Below are 22401 nucleotides of genomic sequence, written 5' to 3'. Positions count from 1 at the left end.
AGATAGGATGAATTTATAGACTGACCAATCAGCCACAATAACATGTGATTATTGTTGCTGCGTCTGATTGGTGAAACAGTCATGCGGTAGATCCACCACCTGCATGTGTAGAATAAACAGTTAGAAAAGAGTCGAGTGGAGCCGAATGTAGCGGAGTGAGAGTAGTGTTTCATCTTCACAAATCTACTAAAGTAAAAGTGCAGTGCAGTGCAGTAAAAATACCCGTAGAAGTACATTTAAAAATAAAAAATAAAAAAATACATTTAAAAATAAAAGTTACTCTAGTAAATGAAATGGAGTAAATGTAACTCGTTACTACACACTTCTGCTGATGAGCCTGAGATGGTAAGGTAAAACTCCCAAACATAAAATGAGAATAAAACCCAGAGAAGTGGAAAGTTAGTTAAACAGGAAGCCTTAAATGACCTGATAAGCACAGGGACATCTGGCCTTTCCTGGAAAGAAAACCCACACCACCCTGCTGACATCATACACAGTACATTAATTTCACTTTGAGCACACACAGGGGTTTATATACACCCCTTTATCTGGTGACACTAATGAATATTTAGATTTTAAGAATATGATTTGCAATAAACTAAATCCTTTGTTAGAGTCTCATGATTATTCAACAGTTATGAGGATATATTTACCCAGAAAAGAGAAGTCTCTCCAGAGGACTTTGTGCCTTTTCCTATCCACTGCATCCTTCACTAAACAAATCTCTGCTTTACAGACTGGGACCTGACTGTTCATTCCTGCAGCAGCTCTGGGGCTCATCGAGGAGATCAACATAGCAAAAAGAAATATTTAACAAGAGGTCAGTAAAATCTAACACAGTCACTTTACCACATATTGCACAGGTATCATAGATTACAACATAATTCTGTATAATTTATATCTATACGTATATTATATTGTACATAATTTATATCAGTCTTATTTTTATTTTGTACATACTTATTCTTTATTCTTTTTATTCTTCTTCTTTTTTCTATTTTTTATGTCTTCAAAATGGAGGTATACCACTGGAGGTTGCATTTCCTACTCTTGTACTTGTATAACCATGTATGTGGCCAATAAAATGCTTTCAGAGTGAATCAGTTCAGCTGGTAACATGTTGGCTTTATGCTGGTTAAACTCTTTATAAGTGATCTGTGAAGTGACTGAACCCCTGAACCTAAGTCCTGTTTATACCAAAGTGCTGGAACATACTGTAACACTTTAATCAGAAACATACAGGTGCAAGAAAAAGTATGTGAACCTTTAGGAATTTCATGGTTTTCTGCATTTGTTTGTCATGAAATGAGTTCTGATCATCCACGATGAAGATGGAAATGTCACACAGCAAGATGGCTCCAGTGTGTGTGACCTGCCGTTTTCTGCTCACATTGCTATTAGGATTTTTTTTTTTTTTTGTCACTTGTTAACTGAAGTTAACTCTCTGCTGGTTTATGATTGTCAAACTCTTGAACCTTCGGCCTCTTGCGGAAAATTTAATCCGGTTTGAGAATAATAAGCAAAATCATCTCCCTCCACTGGTATCGGGAATACCTGCTCACCTCTACCGCTGTGTAACCTCTAACTTCTATTGTAAGCAGTTGTCATTATTGCTGTTTTCCAGCTTTGAGCTGAACTTATTTGAGCTTGGCCGCTCTCACACAGTGTTATGTGGAGTAATTAATCGTCCACCTAAGTACAATAAGGACTTTTTAATTGACTTGTCTGACTTTTTGGCTGAAATTATGCCTAAATATAATCGTGTCCTTGTTGTGGGTGATTTTAATGTTCATGTCTGTTGCCCTGAAAATCTGCTGGCCAAAGATTTTTTAAGCTAATCAATTTGTTTGGTTTTGTGCAGTGAGTGTCTGGCCCCACACAGGAGAAGGGGCACACCCATGATCTTGTTTTATCTCATGGATTATCTATTTCTATTATTTAAGTCTGTGATGAAGTATTTTCTGTTGTCAAAGATTATTTATGTTATGATCCCATTCCTCCACATCTTTTTATGAAGTTTGCTCCAATTCTAGGAGCTATATTTTTAAATATTATAAATAGCAGCTTGGGATCTGGGGTGGTACTCAGACATTTTAAACAGTTAAAATCCACAGTTGCCGCCTTTTTTAAAGAATCCTAATTGTGATCAGTCTATGTTTTCTAATTACAGACCAATCTCCAAGCTACCATTTCTGTCTAAGATTCTGGAAAAGGCAGTATCCAGGTACAGTAGTAGCTCTTTACAGTACTAAAACAGCTCTGTTAAAGGTCTTAAATGACATTTATCATATTACAGATTCTGGTAATTCTGTGATTCTTCTGCTCCTTGATTTAACAGCTGCCCTTGATACAGTAGACCATGATATCCTTCTGTCACGCTTAGAACACTGGGTGGAAAATAGGGGGACAGCTCTAGACTGGTTTAGGTCCTATCTCATTGATAGAACATTTTCTGTTAGCCTTGAAGATCTTCAGTCCTTATTAGCTCCTCTGACATATGGAGTCCCACAGGGTTCTATCCTTGGGCCCCTTCTTTTCTCGTTGTATTTGTTGCCGCTCGGGTATATCCTAAGAAAACATGGCATTGCCTTTTACTGCTATGCAGATGGCAGTTAGATTTATCTTCCGTTAAAACGGAAGGAAGGCTACTCTATCAAAGCTCTGTTAACATGTCTAGATGACATAAAGGCATGGTTAGCCCTGAATTTTTTTACTATCATTAAAAGGATTGTTTGGTCTTAGTAGAGTTCCACCTCTGGATTTGGGACCCTTGGAGCAGTATCCCCTAAGATAAACCCTAAGATAAACCCACAAGCTCAGGGGTGATCGGGCATTCTTTACTGCTGCACCCACATGTTTGTGAGGCCACATCACTGAGGGTGTTCAAGTCCCATCTAAAAACTCATATGTTTTCTTTAGTCTTTAAACCAACATGATTATTTTTAATTATATTATTCAACTTTATTATTTATGTGACACATTTTGGGGCATTCTTGTTCTTAAAGCGCTACACAAATAAAGTTGAGTTGAGTTGAGTAAGTCAACAGTATTAACAAATATAATCTGCCTAAAATAATAACACAAAATATCCTAATCTTTCATGTCTTTATTAAAGTAAAAAAGTGAACCCTTGGAACTGTTTGACTCCGCCCCCTTGGCAGAGATAACCTCAACCAGGCACATCCTGTAGCTGTGGATCAGACCTGCACATGGTTCAGGAGGAAGTTTAGTCTGATCTTCCCAGCAGAACTGCTTTAGCTCTGTCACATTCTTTGTCATATTTCATTTCAGTCTCATGTGTGTGTCATTCCTTAGTATCTATACTGGGTTGTGGTCTTGGCTTTTATGAAAAATTAATGCACAAAACCATAACATTCCAAATAGTTCACATACTTTTTCTTGACACTGTATAAAGGCAGTTAAACATGTACATATTTACCCTTTTACAACAACATGTTTTTGTGAATATACAAATGAGATGCCTGAGCAGCAGGACGTTCCCTACATCTGATTCTGTTCCTTATCTGTGTTTCCAAATTAAGAGACATTGTGGAGAAATGGGAAACAGCACCTCAACAAAGTCACTTAAGGACGAACCATTTAAAACACCTTTGTTTACGAATACTAAAAAAGAGTTCTACAGAATCCCAGCTCTGATCTACATTCATGATTCAGAAACCTTTCTTGCTTTTGCTGAGAAACGAACCTCACTGGATGATGTTGATGCTAAATTTCTGGTCATCAGGAGGGGAACATGGGAACACGGGAGAGTTCAGGTCATCACACTAACACAGATATGACTTTTTCTGCTTTACTTTCATTTGGCAATTTTATTAGATATATGCTAAATACACAGTTTCTTTTTCAGTGGTCAGACATGCAGGAGCTTACAGGAGCCGCTTTGGATGGATATCGCACCATGAACCCGTGTCCAGTCTACGAGAAACAAACTAAGACTGTCTTTCTGTTCTTTAATTGTGTGTATGATAAGGTCACTGAGCAGCAGCAGATTAACAGCCGCAAGAACAAGGCTCGTTTATGTTTCGTTAAAAGCACAGACAGCGGGCAGACATGGAGCGAGACGACAGATTTGACAGACACGGTGATTGGAAGTGAGATAAAAAACTGGGCCACATTCAGTGTCGGTCCTGGGCACGGCATTCAGATGACTAACGGCAGACTCATCATTCCTGCTTATGCTTATTATATTTCAGGGTGCCTTAGTCCAACACCTCATGCTTTTGTGTTCTGTAGTGATAATCATGGGGACACCTGGACATTTGGACACAAAGTAAGTCACACGTCTCTTGAGTGTGAGATGGCAGAGATCACTATAAGCAATGGTCAAAGTTCCTTATACTGCAACGCCAGAAACACTGGTCGTTACAGAGTTGAGGTTTGCAGTCAGAACAGAGGAGAAGATTTTGATTCTAAACCACGTCCAACTAACCTGGAAGAGACACATGGTGGCTGTCAGGGCAGTGTGGTGAGCTTTAAACATGGAGATAGGAGCTGGCTGCTTTATTCACATCCAACTGACAAGAAAAAAAGACGGAATCTTGGGGTTTATGTGAATGAGTCTCCTTTTAGTGACAGCAGATGGAATAAAGTTAACGTTATCAATTACGGCACCAGTGCGTACTCAGATCTGACTCAGATCAGCGACACAGATAATCAATTTGCTTGTCTCCTGGAACGTGGGACAAGTCAACTCGAAGAGATAACTTTTTCTGAGTTTTGTCTTGACAATATTATGTAACAAAAAACATAAATTCAACATCAAATCAACCAACATGAATTTAAAAAACATTTAATACACACCTAAAACATAAGAGAATTCAGAACAGAGCCATAAACCACCCAGTGAGTCTCCCAGGAACAAAACACACCCTACTTCAGTTTCAGTTTGTTTACGACTTTACTGACTGCAAAGTATTAATAATCATTTTACTATTTACAGTTATATTAGCTGGTCCAATTACTTTTGAGCTTGCGAAAATGGCAGGAGCTGAAAGTTGACATCCTGATTGCTTCAATATATACACACACACACACACACACACACACACACACACGCACCGTGGTAGAGTACAGAAGCACACACACCAACACCGCCTCACTGTCCATATACTTATGGACCTGACTCTATATCCTACTGTTGACTTTATTTATTCCTGTCCCTCTCCTGTCTTGTCCAGTGATCAGTGTTAGTTGTTCTGTCGTGTCCGGTAGATCAGGTGATGGCGGTGGATCTCCAGCTCACTTGATCTTCAGAAAGATGTTGATATTCTTACGTAGTAAAGACACGTAATGATAAGCCTCCCATGATGGTGTAATGCATCCTTTACCACCAGGAGGCAGTCTTGTCTCTCCACTCTCCTCTCTGCTACTAGGCCCTGCCGTCCCGCTGTCCTCCTGACCTCCTCCCTCTCCTGCCCTGATACAACATCACGTAAATGCTAAATGTAAAATTCACCCACACGATCCTGCTTAACGTTAAGACCAATACAGATAATACAGTAAAATTAAATAAAGACAGAAAATACAGGCTGTGTTATCATCTTTAAGTCTTCATTTTTAAAGGCCGGATATCGTCTCTGCTCTTGTTCATGTATTTAAACTTATATAACTACTCAATCAGGTAAAACTTATTTTATTTTAAAAGTATAAACTCATTATTAAAAGCGTTTCTCTACACCAGCTACTAACCCTGTATTGTCTCTCTGCTCGCGACTGAGCTCCAGTCTTAGCTAACATTAATTTGTGTTTTATACTGGTGATGTAATGCCAAACCAGTGTGGTGATAATTTACTAATCAACACATTAAATTAACTGAAACTAATCAGAATTAATCATAATAAACTAATTAAAATGAACTGAATATGTTAAAAGATGTTTAACGTTGTGCTTTTTATATGTCACTCACTCAGGCTGATTATTTCCTCCAACAGCGTCAGTGTAGCGAGAGAGGAATAAACAGGACGATAAAGATGAACGCTGTAATGTAAAAACAGGACGAGATATAGATGTATATCTATATAGAGGTGATGTTGGAGTGTCATTTGGAGCCAGATAGAAGTTGATCTGTGTCTTTTGCATGATGTAATGCATTGCAGAGTTTGAATCTCTATATAAACTGCTTGACAGCTAAATGAGATACGTCCATTTTTACAGTTTTAAGACAAACAAAGCAAGAAGTATCACAAACTGAACTAAATATTTAGTGCATGTGTTTTCTTTAAGTCACTGGGTGTTTAAAAGCAAAGATGGCAAAATATTTTTGTCCAAGTTGTTTGGGTTCTATAAATGTGATTTTTGCATGATTTTTCAAAACGCTGTAACTCCACCTCTCACAGGTTTATCACAATGGATAAAAACAGCCTGCAGTTGTGTTAGTGGTTATTTTAATATGCAATTTAAAATAATATAATATATGCTGTAATATGCAACAATATGCTGGTTGTGATTTAATAAAAAACAGCAAACTCATGCTTTGATTCTTATTGTGTAGGGATTTTAAACAAAAGCTTTTTAATTACAAAGATTTTTAGTAAAAAAGCAAAAATAAAAAAAAACACTTTTCAGCCCGAAGTACAGTCCTCCTCCTGACAACAGCAGTGACAGTAATGGCGGCTTTGGTCACTGCACTGTTTCAGGAGAGGGTTATCTATCACCCATGGTGGGTTTCCCGGGTGTAAAATACATTTTAAGGAGAATTTAACAGCCTCATCTGTTCATTAGAATTTGATATCCAAAATTAATGAATAATGCTAATAATACAAGATAGTATCATATTTAAGTCTGTCTGTAGGGGCGCACAATGCAAAACACTGTAATGGTGGAAATTTCACAATCAGAAAAACCTTTATTGCCAAGTATATTTGCACAAATAAGGAATTTGTTTGGGAAAATCTTAATATTGCAGATATTTCTAGTGCACAGTGAGGAGAACATTCAACTGATCAAGGGAGAAATTGCTGTGAGGGAAAAACTTTTCTTGTGTGTGACTGTCCTGGTTCTGGTCAATTTAAAATAATGCATAATAAATAAAATAGACTATTTAAAAATAGTTCTTGATTGTGTTTATATTATAAAACTGTGTACTGTAGTAATGAACACAGCCTGTTGACCGAATATGCTTCCAACATCAGTGATCTTTGTGCAGAGATACAGGAGACCCCTCAGCCACCAGGGGGCCTAAACTTATGCATTGTTTGCTATTATTACTATTGTCAGTCTTCTAACGATAGAGCAACAATCACATCTGTTAATCCAAAACTGGCAATCCGAGACATCCAGTATGTAATGGAGCATAAAAACAATCGTGGTAAAGAAATATTTCCCAGGTGATGAGTGTTTAATTAGACACTAAAGGTGGTGTAGTGGGTAGCACTATCGCCTTGCACCTCCAGGGTCCGGGTTCGATTTCCTGGCCATGGATTGCATGGAGTTCCCATGTTCTCCCCGTGCTTAGTGGATTTCCTTTGGGTACTCTGGTTTCCACCCACAGTCCAAAGATATGCAGGGTTTAGGTTAATTGGCATTCCCAAATTGACCGTAGTGTTTGAATGTGTGCGTGTGTGTGTGTGTGTGCCCTGCGATGGATTGGCACCCTGTCCAGAGTGGACTCTGCCTTGTGCCCTAAGCCTCCTGGGATAGGCTCCAGGTCCCCGCGACCCTGAATACAGGATAAAGCGGTATGGGAGATGAGCAAGTGAGCGAGTGAGTGAGTGAGTGAGTGAGTAGACACTAAAAGCTGTAACCTGGTGTGCGGGTGGCCATAGACTGTATAATAAGAGATGAAAATAAATGAGAATAAGAAAATGCCTTTTTCATTTTAAAAATAAAGGTAATCTTCATCAAGTGTTAATCATGTAAATGAAACAAATCCTGACAGTAAATTAAGCTTGCGTGTGATTTAGTATATAATAATGATTAAGATTATGCTTTAAACTAATTAGAGCTTAGGAATAAAATCAAAAACACAACTGTTTGTATTTTTTGACACTTTCCCTAAACAACAAATCACATTAAATGTTTTATTTTGTACCTGGGTAGAATTGTAATTGTTTAAAGTTTGTTGTAAGGATGCTGTTTTTAGCATTCAACTTATTATAACATATAGTTTTATATTGATTATATGTTATTAGAATTTTTTAAAAATTTATTTTAATATATTGTGGATTGAGAAAATAAGTGATTTGTGTTATACTAAAGGTGTACAATTTACGTACAGTGAAACCTCGAATTGCGAGTAACGCGGTTTGCGAGTGTTCTGCAAGACAAGCAAAGATTTTTAATAAATGTTGACTTAATAAATGAAGTCTTGGTTTACAAGTACCGGGTATCATGTATCACGCATACGCTTCTTGTTTTGATGCCGAGCGTCACGTGATTACAACTGAGCCGACGGTTTTTCTCTCTCTTGCGCTGTGGAATTGTGGGTAATCGTCTCCCCTGCTGGGTCTTAGTGCTCGTCTCTTACTGGTATAATCAACATCCGTGCACACATGTACTGTTTACTATAACACTGTGACTACGTGTGTGTGTGTGTGTGTGTGAAACATTTTATTTTGTGTCTGTATGTGTGTGTGTACAGTGTGCGTGTAAAGCAAAAGCAAGTCTCATTAGAGAAGTTAAAGATCCATTTTCTCTCTTTGCTCAAGGCTCAGCCTGCTCTTTGTGTCTGTATGTGCATGCGTCATTGGACACCGTGCCACACACACACACACACACACACACACAGACTCCTCCTACTTTCGCCTTTACACACACACACACACACACACACTCTTTTTCTCTGCTCTACACAGAAACACTGCTGTCGCGATTCTTTTAGGTAAAGTTCAGGTTAATTAGTTTTATTTTTACTTTACAGCAGTGATTCTGTTAGTGTGTCGCTCAATAGAGTGTCATTAGAGAGATTTTTTCGATAAAACAGTGTTTCTGGTTTGTGTGGCACGTGTGTGAAAAGAGTGGAGGAAGCGTAACTGTGAAGGACAAGAAGGGGAAGGGTGCAGGGTAAAGTGCAGGTTAATTTATTTTATTTTAACTTAATATTTTGTGTTAATTATTTTTATGTATTTATTTATTTATTTATGTATTTATTAATTCAAAATTTGATTTGAAGTGTTTAAAAATGTAAGCCCACTTTCTAAACGAATTATGCTCGTAATCCAAGATCACACTATATGTAGTTTTTCATACCCAGGGCCCAACTACCACTGTTGGGTGGTTTGGTGTTTGAACCTGGGACCTTCCGAACCAGTGTCTAATGCTTTACAAAAGTGCTTTGAAGTTGGATAGATCCTTACACTAGTTACTGGGTGACTAACTATAAGTACTGTACCATTGTTGTATTTAATTAGTGTGACAGAACCCCAATTTTTTTAAAGATTTGGCTGACCAATTTGACACTGAGGAAGAAACAGAGATGAAAAAAAAAAACAATAAAGCTCCAATCAGTGAACAAGTTCATCCTCTACCATTGGTAGGAAATATAATTGTAACACACAACAGAGAACATCCCAGTGGCTCATTTTAAAAGACAGCCTCAAGTACTGTAAGCTCCATGAAGGTCAGAAGCAAGCAGGTGCTCCATCCTTTGTTCTGATGATCTGTACTTTTACTTTTAACTAAATACCGCACAGGTACGGCACATTACAGAGGCATCAGAGTGTAAGGGGCTGTTACGCCTCGATAAGAGCAGGTTTTTGTTCTATTAAAGGGGCAAAATGACTAACACAAAGGAAAAAGTAATTCAGGATGAAATTAATCATGCCATGGGGTCTGGCCAGTAGAGAACCGCAGAGCAAAAGTGAAAATTAGATGAAAGAACCTGAAGACCAGGGCAACACAAAACCATGCTGAGGCTAAACAATCTCAAACTGAGAAGAAGGGCCTTCAAGAACAGACATTCCACAAATGTGGGTCTTGACAGTATAGAAGGTTAAACCTCATCAGCTCTGCATGGAATTTAATGGGAATGGGAATCTCAGTGTTTCTGTGGAAGAAGGTGGATATGCACTGACAGAGCCGATAGTGACTGATGCAGGACAGAGGCCAGAAGTTTTCTTTGCCAAACATGAACCTGGCAGAGCAACAAATCACTCTTACTACAGCAAACCGAGGCCAGCCTTGAGATCCACCTTCTCAAAGCAAGACGTCAGAAAGTCTGTTTCTCCACAAATGAAAACAAACAGACTTTATTTCAGTTCCTGTGGCTGTTTAGAGTTTTTTAAGTTTAAACAATAATGCATAATTTGTAAATAGGGCAGGCTACTGTATATTAGTTTGTTTTTATTTATTTGTTGTTGTTAAGATGAAGCGTCTGTGTTTAAAAGAAAGTGAAAATCCAAGGTGTTATCTATATTGTTTGTTGTTCATAAATGTAATATAAACTTTATAAAGTTTGTGGGATTATTACATTAAAAGCTGTAATTGTAATGTGCAGCACTTTAACCCATACACTGTGTCACAAAGCAGATTCACAGAAATCCAGATGTAGATTTTGGTCCCTGATGAGCCAGATGTGGTGAGGAAAAACTCCCAAACACATCGTAAGAATAAAACCCAGAGAAGTGGAAAATTAGCTAACCAGGGAACCCTAAATGACCTGATAAGCACAGGGACATCCAGCCTTTCCTGGAAAGAAAACACACACCACCCTGCTGACATCATACACAATATGTTAGTTTCACTCTGAGCACACACAGCGGTTTATAAACACGACCCCCCCCCCAAGGTTGTATAATCATAATGTTCGGATCATTATGATTATTCAACAGTATCCAAATAGACCACACCCTTTTTTGGGGTATATATTTACCCTGAGAAGAGAAGTCTCTCCAGAGGACATTGTGCCTTCTCCTGTCCACTCTCTGTAGCTCTGCATCTTTCACTAAACAAATCTCCGCTTGAGTACAGACTGGAACCTGACTGTTCATTCGTGCAGCAGCTCTGGGGTTCGTCCAGGAGATCAACAGACCAAACACTCTGTACTGGAGAGGGAAGACCCAATCAGACGTGAGTAACATCTACATTTATTTCCATAAAAAATCTGATCTGTTCAAACCAGGACACGTCTGCCGTGAAGAAGCTGTGAAAAACTTCCACTCATATGATTTAATTAAGATGTTGGCAGTAGAAAGATTTACACACACACATTATCATTTCCTAGAATAAAAGGAATGAGCATGTCTACTGTTTTAATTCCTGTTCTGGGATTCAAGAATTTAATCAGAAACATATAAAGGATATTTAATTAGTAGACACGTATGCATATTACCCAGAGTGTGTTTCCGTGAATATAATAATCTGACGTTTCTGCAGTAGGACATCTGATTCCGTTTCTTATCTCTGTTTACAGATAAGATTTATTTTGTAGAAATGGGAAACACATCATCAACCTCTTCCCACACACTTAGTGTAAAACTACCCAAAACATGTGTGTTCACAAATACAAATACAGAATACTACAGAATCCCAGCTCTTATCTACATTGAAGACGGAGACACACAAACCGTTCTTGCTTTTGCTGAGAAACGAAAATCACAAAAAGACGTTGACGCCAAATGCCTGGTCATCAGGAGGAAAACGCAGCAGCAGGACGATCAGGTGATCACACTAATGTAGACATAACTTTCAATAAAAAAATATTAAGATCCAAACGTTCTTTACTTTAACAAAACATACATAAGGTCATTTTCTTTTCAGTGGGAAGATGTGAAGGAGATTGAAGAGGCGAGTATGGTCGGATATCGCACCATGAACCCGTGTCCAGTCTACGAGAAACAAACTAAGACTGTCTTTCTGTTCTTTAACTGTGTGTCTGAAAACGTCACTGAGCAGCAGCAGATTAATGACTGTAAAAACGCAGCTTGTTTATGCTACGTTAAAAGCACAGACAGAGGGCAGACTTGGAAGGACTTTACAGACTTGACAAAAAGTGTGATTGGAGATGAGATAAAGAACTGGGCCACATTCAGTGTCGGTCCTGGGCACGGCATTCAGATGACTAACGGCAGACTCATCATTCCTGCTTATGCTTATTTTATTGGTTCTTCTTGTTGTTGTCGTCCAAAATCCCATTCATTTGCATTTTACAGTGATGATCGAGGGGACACATGGAAATATGGAAACAGAATAAGTGATGAGTCTGGTGAGTGTGAGATGGCAGAGATCACTGATGGCTTCCTATACTGCAACGCCAGGCGCAGTAAATGTTGTAATTGGTTTAACTGTTGTTTTAGAGTTGAAGCCTGGAGTCAGAACAATGGGATTGATTTCAGTATGTCTACGTCTTGTCTGTGTCCATGTAACGTAAAACTGGTAGAGACAAGAGGTGGATGCCAGGGCAGTGTGGTGAGCTTTAAACATGGAGACAAGACCTGGCTGCTTTATTCTCATCCAACTGACAGCAGTAAGAGAAAAGACCTTGGGGTTTATGTGAACACGAGCCCTTCAAGTAGCTCTGGTTGGAATAAACCTCACATCATCAATTCTGGTGTCAGTGGATACTCAGATCTGACTCAGATCAGCGACACAGAGGATGTCTTTGCTTGTCTCCTGGAACGAGGGAATAGTAAGGTTGAAGAAATAGCTTTTGTGAAGTTTACTCTCAAAGACATCATGCCAAATAACTAGTTATAGACACACATGATAATAACCTGCATGTGAATAAACAAAACATCTGAAACAAAACAGCGTTACTCAGCCTTCAGCACTAAGGAATTAAAAAATTGTTGAATTGTTTAAGAGTACAAACAAAGGTAGTGCTTATCATAAAAGCTAATATTAAAACAGACTAAATAAAAGTATAAACTCATTATTGCAAGCGTTTCTCTACACCAGCTACTAACCCTGTATTGTCTCTCTGCTCGCGACTGGGCTCCAGTCTTAGCTAACATTAGTTTGTGTTTTATACTGGTAATGAAATACCAAACCAGTGTGGTGATAATTTACTAATCAACACATTATCAATTAATAATAATCATAATTAATCAAAAAAAACTAATTAAAATTAACTGAATATGTCCAAAGAGTTGAAGTTAGTACTTTTGATATGTCACTCATTTAGGCTGATTATTTCCTCCAACAGCGTCAGTGTAAGAAGCGCTCGGTGAGAGAGGATTAAACAGGACGATAAAGACGCACGCTGTGTGATGTTGGAGTCCTTTATGATGTGATGTATATATGAATGTCTGTATATCAGTCCCTGGTAACTGCCCCGAGGTAACCTACTGTACATCCTGTGGGGTAAGGGCGTCTGCCGGGACACGTGTGATTCTGTAGACTTTCAATAAATATACATTGAGCACATCACCGGCTGCTGAGTGGTAATTTACAGGGGGAACTTATTCCACAAACTGGAAATAACAGGGGGCGCTATCAGCTAGCTCACACTGCAAGACAGCCGAGACAAATCTCTGACATGCCAGAAATCCATCTGATCATTCCGGCACCAGATTGTTGGTCATTCAGATGATTAATCACACAAAGGAAGCCTTCTCACATGTCAAACCAAACCGCTTGGATTAAAATTCAGCCAAATGCATACAGCGTCCAGTGAAAAGACACAACATATCTTAAATAATGATAAAAAACGTGTGGTATTTCTAGTATTATAATTTTTTTTGTAATATAGCTTCCAGGCGAACCAGGCGTTGCATGAAGAGCAGAACACAGAGGTCTGGCACGCCGAAGAGCAGAACACATGTAACAGGTAACCTGAAGAAAAACTAGACACTGCATAAGTTATGAGAAAAGGAACAACAATGGAAATGAAACTGGGACCAGGGTGTTGGTAAAAAGCTTAGGTAGATACATCAAGGTGTGGAGAACACACAGCAGAGAACTTAAAAGCTTGAGGCCTTTGATCACCATCTCCGCCCATCAGCTCACTTAACCTCCTGCGTTGAAGCTGGTCTGAAGCTACAGGCTGTCCAGGTCCATGTTTTAATTAGGGGGTCAGAAACTTCCCCTGTAATCTGACACCTGCACCAAGGTATGTTATTGCTGTACATGATGAAACAGAAAGGTCATCCAGAGTAACTGTGTGATCAGGAAGCTTGCTTCTATCAGCATGCGGTCCTAGTACCAGTACTTCTGTTTTATTATGCAGGAGGACGTTAATTAGCATCAGTGTTTTATATCCTTCACACTTCATTAGGCTTGTTTTTATCATCTGGCTTTGCTGAGACATATAACTGTGTGTCTTAAAATAGCATTGGGCCTAAAACTGAACCCTAACTTTAATTAAGTACAAATAGAATAGTTACCATTTATATCCACAAACAGTAAACAATCAGTCAATAAAGACCTGATCCAGGAGATGATCGTTGGCTTAAAGCTGCACTGAGGTCCAGTAACAAAAGCAAAGAGATACAAACATGATCCGAGGCCAGTAGGAGAACATTTCCCACTTTAACCAGTGCTGTCTCTGTTCTGTGATGAGGCCGAAGTCCTGACTGATACAGTTCATAAATGTTATTCCTATGCATGTATGAGCATAGCTTCTGTGCTACTAGCTTTTCTAGGGTCTTGGGGATAAAGGGGAGGGTTTATATTGGCCTGTAGTTGGACATCTGACAGGGGTCATGATCAGGTCTCCTGATTGGTTGTTTAGCCACTGCTAGTTTAAAGGATTTATATATGTAGTCATTTCTGAGTAAAGAACTGAATCAGTAAAGAATCAGCCCTCTGAGTGAGATCTACTACACACTGATTAACTATAGACTGATTGTCTAATGGATATAACTGCTGTTCTCAGATGGTCTTCTGGATTCAAAAAATAAATAATCCAGCAGCCAACAATAAACACTTGGAATAAACATGTTGGAATTTAAAATCTAAGAATCTCTGCAGTCTGCTCAAACCTTTAATCCAAACCCCCCATCAGAGGTGGATGAGATAAATCCCATCGGAATAAGATAAATAAATAATAACACATACTTTAAATCATGTGGATTTGTTATATTAATTATAATGACTATTCCAATATTTTTGCCAATTTCAATCCTAATTATATATATTTTTTTTATTAAAAAAAAATTACTTTTTAAATTCATTTTTGGTAAATTGTTCCTCTCGTGCCACTTGCAGTGCCTGTACTGCCCACTGGGGGGCGGCCGACCCTGTGAGGAACACTGGTCTAAAGAGACAAACAGGCTTCAGAAATTTCTCAAAGAAATTGGGGGTAAGGCCCTGGGGTCTGTAAATAATGATTAACAGAATCGACAGGAATTATTATTAGTGGATGCGTTTGTTATGTTAGTATAAAGAACTTCAAATGCATTGAATATTTGTGTCTATATTTTTTTATGATGGCCAGATCATCATTATAAATAAATACTCCTCACTAAGGCTCATCCTCTAGTCCTAGTCTTGTGCTCCTTCTCACTACACTAACCCCCTCGACAGTGTGTTTAGACTGATGGTGTTCTCTGGCCGGTGAACCAGAGTGAGGATGTGCTTATGGATAACGTCTTCTGTAAGTCACTCAGCATAAGATCATCTGCACAGTGCTATGGAAAAAATCTAAATGTCACAAAAGCAATATATATATATATATATATATATATATATATATATATATATAGACAGTTCTTACAGTTTTATTTAAAACAGGGAAGAGGAAAGAAAATTACGAAACTTTTGTTTAAGAAATTAAAAAGTAGATTATCGGGAAAAAACATCCTTTTATTTTCCCTTTTATAGCTGACATTACACAAAAAGGTTTTTAAAGGCAAAAAAGAAATTGCTGATTTTAGTTGAAATAAAGCCAAACCTCAGTTACATGGATACAAATACAAAACAACTGATAACAACCACCCAAAGTTTCCTTCCTGAAAGAAGAACCTGGTATTAAAAGCCTTGTGTGTATATATACACTCAGCAAAAAAAGAAACGTCCTCTGACTTTCAACTGTTTTTCAGTAAACTTAATGTGTAAATATTTGTATGAACACTAAGAGAGTCGACACCATAAGACATAAACTAAAAATGTTTCCCAATGTGTCCCTGAATGAAGGGAGGCTCAAAATCAAAAGTACCAGTCAGTATCTGGTGGCCACCAGCTGCTTGAAGTACTGCAGTGCATCTCCTCCTCATGGACTGCCTATTGCGGACAGTCTGAGCACTGATGGGTACATCCGAATGAGCACAGATGGGTACATCCGAATATCACACCTGCGTGACAGGTACAGGATGGCCACAACAACTGAGTCACACCAGGAACACACAATCCCTCGATTGTGTGTTCCTGGTGTGACTCAGTTGTTGTGGCCATCCTGTACCTGTCACGCAGGTGTGATATTCGGATGTACCCATCTTGTGCGGGTGTTGTTACACGTGGTCTTCCACTACGAGGATGATTGGCCGTCCTTCCCGTCTCCCTGTAGCGCCGTCTTAGGCGTTTCACGGTGCAGACATGGCGATTTATCGTCCTAGCCACATCAGCGGTCCTCATGCCTCCCTGCAGCATGCCTAATGCACGTTCACGCAGATGAGCAGGGACCCTGGGCATCTTTCTTTGGGTGTTTTTCACAGTCGGTAGACAAGTCTCTTTAGTGTCCTGCGTTTTTAGAACTGTGACCTTAAATGCCTACTTTCTGTAAGCTGTTAAGGTCTTAACGACCATTCCACAGGTGCATGTTAATTAATTGATTATGGTTAGTTGAACATGCATGGAAAACATTGTTTAAACCCTTTACAATGAAGATCTGTAAAGTTATTTGGATTTTTTACAACATTATTGTTGAAATACACAGTCCTGAAAAAGGGGCGTTTCTTTTTTTGCTGAGTGTATATATATATATACCTTATAGGCCTGATTATCCCATCCTTCTAGCATGAACTGTCAACTGTGGGACCTTATATAGACCTATATATATATATAGTGTAGAGCTTCTTGTGCCACTAAAGCAGCCCTGATCTGTCGAAGCAGCACATCCCAGAGACGCTTGATGAGTTGAGTTGAGTTCTGGAGAATTTAGAGGCGGAGTCACCATGTCAAACTCATTATCATGTTCTTCAAACCGTTCCTGAAAAATGTGTCCAGTGTGTCAGGGCACATTATCCTGCTGAAAGAGGCTACGCCCACCAGGGAACACTGTCTCCATGAGGGTTTCATACTGTGTGTAACAGTGTTTAGGTAACAGTGTTTATGCAACATGAATGACAGGACAAGGTTTTCCAGCAGAACATCCCCCAGAGCATCACACAAGTCCATGGTTGCCTTCTGGTACCAGCTCTTCTCCAGGTAAACAACACACAAACACACACACAGCCATCCACATGGTATTAAAAAAAACCTGATTCATCAGACCAGGCCACCTTCCTGCCCACCTACATGCTCATTGTGGGAGCTTTTGGTGGAGGACACGAGTCAGGATTGACACCCAGACCAGTCTGCAGCTATGCAGCTCCAACAAACTGCCATGCGCTGGTGATTCTGACCCTTTTATATCAGATCCAGCGGTCACTTAAAGTTTGCACAACTACGTGGGCCAGCCCCTTCATTCCCCAAATTCATTGCACTCCACATGTGATCCTTGGCCATGTTGCCAGGTCTCTTTGGCATCTGGAGCACTTTTGCTAGGTCCTGACCACTGCAGATTTCGAACATGCCACTAGAGCTATAGTTTTGGATCTGGTCTGACCCAGTCATCTAAACATCACAGTCTGGTTCTTGTCAAAGTCACAAGATCCTTACGCTTCCTAATTTTTCTCGGTTTTACGGTAACACAACTCCAAGAACTCACTGTTCACTTGCTGCCAGGTGGCGCCGTAACCATCAGTGTTATTTACTTCCCGATGGGCGTGTCAGGGTGAGAAGGGAAGGACATGAAGCGATGCTCCCATCATGCATAGTGTCCACTGTACAAGCCTCTGGAGACAGTGTTATGATCTGGGGTTGATCAGTTACTCAGGTCTAGACTCAGTAACGTTATGGAGAAATAAAATGAAGTCAGCTGACCACCTGAATGTACTGAACCACCAGGTCATCACATCTATGGAGGGTTTCTTCTTCACTGATGGCTCACCATATTCCAGGAGTCCTGACATTAACCCTAGTGAGAATCTTTGGGATGTGCTGGAGAAGATTTGTGGAGACCCTTGTTAATGAATATTTATGATTTCCAGAATATAATTGTTTGATTCCTTTAGATTATGCAACAGTATCCAAATAGACCACACCCTTTTTTGGGTATATATTTATCCTGAAAAGAGAAGTCTCTCCAGAGGACATTCTGCCTTCTCCTGTCCACTCTCTGTAGCTCTGCATCTTTCACTAAACAAATCTCCGCTTGAGTACAGACCGGAACCTGACTGTTCATTCGTGCAGCAGCTCTGGGGTTCGTCCAGGAGATCAACAGACCAAACACTCTGTACAGGAGAGGGAAGACCCACTCAGACGTGAGTAACATCTACATTTATTTCTCTGGAGCTGATCATTTGAAGTGTAGAAAAATCCCAGTCAGGTTTCAGAGTGTTTCAGAGTGAATCAATGCCCCAGGATCATGTAAACTGATTTACTCAGAGTCACTCAGTCCGGCGTTATTTATCAAGGCTAATCCATAAACCAGCGTCTACATGAAAACTCATCACTGACGATAACCCTCAGCTCAGGGTCGAACCGCGACAACCTGGAGTGTGTTCATTTGGAGGGACCATATAATAAACAGTTTTTATTAATTATTGTTGCTGCAATTAAAAACATTTCAAACTGTTCAGACATTTATATTGAGGCATTTGGCAGATGCTCTTATTACAGAACAGTTTTTACCTAAATTAATCTGATTCTGTTTCTTTTCTGTGTTTCCAGTTCAATCAAAACTTTGTGAAAAATGGGAGAGTGTGTATCGAAAACCTCTTTCCCCACACTCAACCCAGAACCATCCAAACTAGCTTTGTTTACGAATACTGATACAGAGTTTTACAGAATCCCAGCTCTGATCTACATTCATGATTCAGAAACCTTTCTTGCTTTGGCTGAAAAACGAACCTCACTGGCTGATGTTGACGCCACTCGCCTGGTCCTCAGGAGGGGAACACGGGAGGACGGGAGAGTTCAGGTGATCACACTCAGACTGCTTCCATTAAAAACATGTTAAAGTCAAAGTATTTAAAATATATACAGTATAAATATAATTTTATTATTATTTTTCTTTTTCAGTGGTCAGACATGCAGGAGCTTACAGGAGCCGGTTTGGATGGATATCGCACCATGAACCCGTGTCCAGTCTATGAGAAACAAACTAAGACTGTCTTTCTGTTCTTTATCTGTGTGTATGATAAGGTCACTGAGCAGGAGCAGATTAACCGCCGTGAGAACGCGGCTCGTTTATGTTTTGTTAAAAGCGCAGACAGCGGGCAGACATGGAGCGAGACGACAGATTTGACAGACACGGTGATTGGAGATGAGATAAAGAAATGGGCCACGTTCGGTGTCGGTCCTGGGCACGGCATTCAGATGACCAACGGCAGACTCATCATTCCTGCTTATGCTTATTATGTTGATTTTTTTGGTCCAAAACCCCAAGCTTTTGCATTCTACAGTGATGATCGTGGGGACACTTGGAAGTCTGGACAAAGAATAAGTGCCGAGTCTGGTGAGTGTCAGATGGCCGAGATCATTAGCAGTGACGGTAAAAGCTACTTGTACTGCAACGCCAGACACGGAGGCTTTGGTGATAGATTTGAGGCCTGGAGTGAGAACGGTGGAGAGAGCTTTAATAAGAGCCAATGTGAGAAGAAAGTGGTGGAGACGGGTAACGGCTGCCAAGCCAGTGTAGTGAGCTTTAAACACGGAGACGAGACCTGGCTGCTCTTTTCCCAACCGACTGACCGATGTAACAGAAAGAATCTTGGGGTTTATGTGAACAAGTCTCCTGTGAGTGGCTGCGATTGGATTGAACCTCGAATCATCAACCCTGGTTACAGCGGGTACTCAGATCTCACTCAGTGCGGCTCGGACCTTCACTTTGCTTGTCTCCTGGAACGTGGGACGAGTACCGTTGAAGAAACAGTCTTTGTGGAGTTTCCACTCAGTGATATCAAGAAAAGTTATGAAGAGTAGCTGCATGTACACGTAAAACATGAATTTAAAACCATCAGAAATCAGAAGAGAATTCAGAATCGGCTTTCAGAGAAACACGTCCTTTTATCATTTTAGTTTGGTTGAAATTTACATTCATTTACTTACAAACACATTACAATCACAGAAAAGTGCCATTTGAACAGAGCTGTGTAGATTATTTTAGTGTTCTTTATATCGCTCAGAGACAGTCAGGTCCATAAGTATGTGGACAGTGAGACAGTGTTGGTGTGTGTGTGTGTGTGTGTGATGAAGCGATCAGGATGTGACTGAAGTGTCGACTTTAATTCAAGGCTTTAACTAAAATATTACATTAATTGTTTTGGAGTTACAGACATGTTCAAAAGTAATGGGACAGCTGACTGATGAACAGCCGGTTCTGGCTGTCTTTAGTTGTTTTCATAACAGATTGTTAGCGTTGATTGAGTGTTAAATCAAAAGTGTGTGTTCATGAGAACTCTCAGTCTGCAGCCCAGGCAAGTCATAATGAAGGCACACACAGACACACACACACACACACACACACACACTGCCTGGCTGGCTGTTCACATACTTATGACCCGGACTGTATCACAGCTCACTTTATTTCAGTCTTCATTACTTATCTCCTGTTTGTATCCCAGCTTTATACACAATGTACACAAAATGATTTTATAATGTCTGTTTAATCCTGGTTTATCTGATTATAATCCAGTACTTGGACTAACCTGAACCCTCTTCCCAGTTGTGTTGGACTAATGGCACTTGGTTATTAACCTAGTTAACCCAGTGTAAGTGTGTATCCAGTGATGTAAACCTTAAAGCACTTTTTGTAAGTCACTCTGGATAAGAGCGTCTGCCGAACACCTAAATGTAAATGTAAATTATAATCTTCGTGCTCAGTGAAAGCCGGAAACTGTGCTAATGATGACAATAAAACCTATATTATATCAATTCAATTAAAAAACTGAACTAAATGAAAGACTCATGGATCCAATTATATTTTGACACAAGAATATTTAAATATTATCACATAAAACATTCCACTTAAAAGGAAAATAAATATTTGTGTGTATACAAGATTTAAACTGAGATTCTATCAGGAGGTTTGATATGCAGCACGCACACACACACACACACACACACACACACACACTAAACACGTGCTGGTGAGATGAGCAGTTACACTCTGGACCCATTGACTCCCAGTAACATGCCGGCTTGAGCTGAGTTTATTAGACAGTTTATTACTCAAACAGCACTTACAACAATATTTACTGCCTGAACGGGTCTGAGCGGGTCTGAGCGGGTCCGTGCGGGTCCGAGCGGGTCTGAGCGGGTCCGTGCGGGTCCGAGCGGGTCCGAGCGGGTCTGAGCGGGTCTGTGCGGGTCTGTGTGGGCCTGAGCGGGTCTGTGTGGGCCTGAGCGGGCCTGAGCAGGTCTGAGCGGGTCCGTGCGGGTCTGAGCGGGTCTGAGCGGGTTCGTGCGGGTCTGAGCGGGTCTGTGCTCATCCTCCCAGGTTGCTTGTACAACAGCGCCACCTAGATTTATATTGGACCCGGGCCTGTCTGAACAGAATCCCACACTGTTCACCTCACCTGCACCCAGTAATGATGAGATGAAGACTTATAGATTTATACATTTATTAGCCGAAATTCAAGTGAACCCCTGGGACACCTCCCCGCAATAAATAATAATAAAGACCATACAGTGCTGTGGGTTCTGTGGTTTCCAGATCCTGACTGTTTTTATGGTTTTACTTTTCACACATAATTGCTTTTTATAATAATATAAACTTATTAATGTATAAAGTATTATTGCCACCATGCAGGAATGATGTGTGTGTGTGTGTGTGTGTGTGTGTGTGTGTGTGTTTGTGTGTGTGTGTGTGTGTGGCTCTGGACAAGAGAAAAGTTTCTACATTTTTCCTTTAGAAGAGGAGGAGCTGAGGCCGCTCCTTCTGTACACAGAAATTTCACCAGCTTTAAAGAAACAACACATTCACAAAGAGGAAATGATGAAGAGCTGGTGTACACGGAAACATCTGCTTCAACTCAAACAAGTGGAGGTAATGTAGAAGTGTAGAGGATCCTCTGTTCTGGGGGGTTTGGTCCTTTTAGATATCACTGGACCTCCACAATACCATCTGATGTCACAGTGAGGGTCTGTGTGTTTAGTGAAAATGTAAACTAGTCCCCTGTCTTAAATTGTTAAAATATAGTGTGTGTAAAACTCTCTCTCTTTCTCGCTCTCTTTCTCGCTCTCTCTCTCTCTTGCTCTCTCTCTCTCTCTCTCTCTCTCTCTTTTATAGAATCTCTTAAACCC

The 22401-nt window shown here is 39.9% G+C and overlaps 2 protein-coding genes across 5 annotated transcripts; both read left to right on the top strand.

The window, feature by feature from the left end:
* Window positions 1-573: 573 nt before the first annotated feature.
* Window positions 574-5891, top strand: LOC128544581 (sialidase-3-like). Of its 2 annotated transcripts, XM_053514794.1 has the most exons (4): window positions 574-820; window positions 2171-2224; window positions 3543-3776; window positions 3869-5891. In XM_053514794.1, exons 3-4 carry the CDS (start codon window positions 3558-3560, stop codon window positions 4757-4759), a joined length of 1110 nt encoding a protein of 369 aa, XP_053370769.1. In that variant the 5' UTR covers window positions 574-820; window positions 2171-2224; window positions 3543-3557; the 3' UTR covers window positions 4760-5891. The 2 variants fall into 2 exon arrangements, with proteins under 2 accessions (XP_053370769.1, XP_053370770.1); XM_053514795.1 differs by lacking the exon at window positions 2171-2224.
* Window positions 5892-10798: 4907 nt separating this feature from the next.
* On the top strand, window positions 10799-21043 carry LOC128544651 (sialidase-4-like). 3 transcript variants are annotated; one of them, XM_053514903.1, is made up of 3 exons: window positions 10799-11025; window positions 18826-19075; window positions 19177-21043. In XM_053514903.1, exons 2-3 carry the CDS (start codon window positions 18848-18850, stop codon window positions 20077-20079), a joined length of 1131 nt encoding a protein of 376 aa, XP_053370878.1. In that variant the 5' UTR covers window positions 10799-11025; window positions 18826-18847; the 3' UTR covers window positions 20080-21043. The 3 variants fall into 3 exon arrangements, with proteins under 3 accessions (XP_053370878.1, XP_053370876.1, XP_053370877.1); XM_053514901.1 differs by lacking the exons at window positions 18826-19075; window positions 19177-21043 and adding exons at window positions 11369-11616; window positions 11716-13320 and having other exon boundaries at window positions 10801-11025; XM_053514902.1 differs by lacking the exon at window positions 10799-11025 and adding an exon at window positions 18259-18416.
* The last annotated feature ends 1358 nt before the right edge of the window (window positions 21044-22401 follow it).

Source organism: Clarias gariepinus, chromosome 16 (assembly GCF_024256425.1).
Source record: "Clarias gariepinus isolate MV-2021 ecotype Netherlands chromosome 16, CGAR_prim_01v2, whole genome shotgun sequence".
Classification (NCBI taxonomy): Eukaryota; Metazoa; Chordata; class Actinopteri; order Siluriformes; family Clariidae; genus Clarias; species Clarias gariepinus.
The sequence above is the reverse complement of the archived record's forward strand: the minus strand, read 5'-3'. Positions and strand labels throughout refer to the sequence as shown.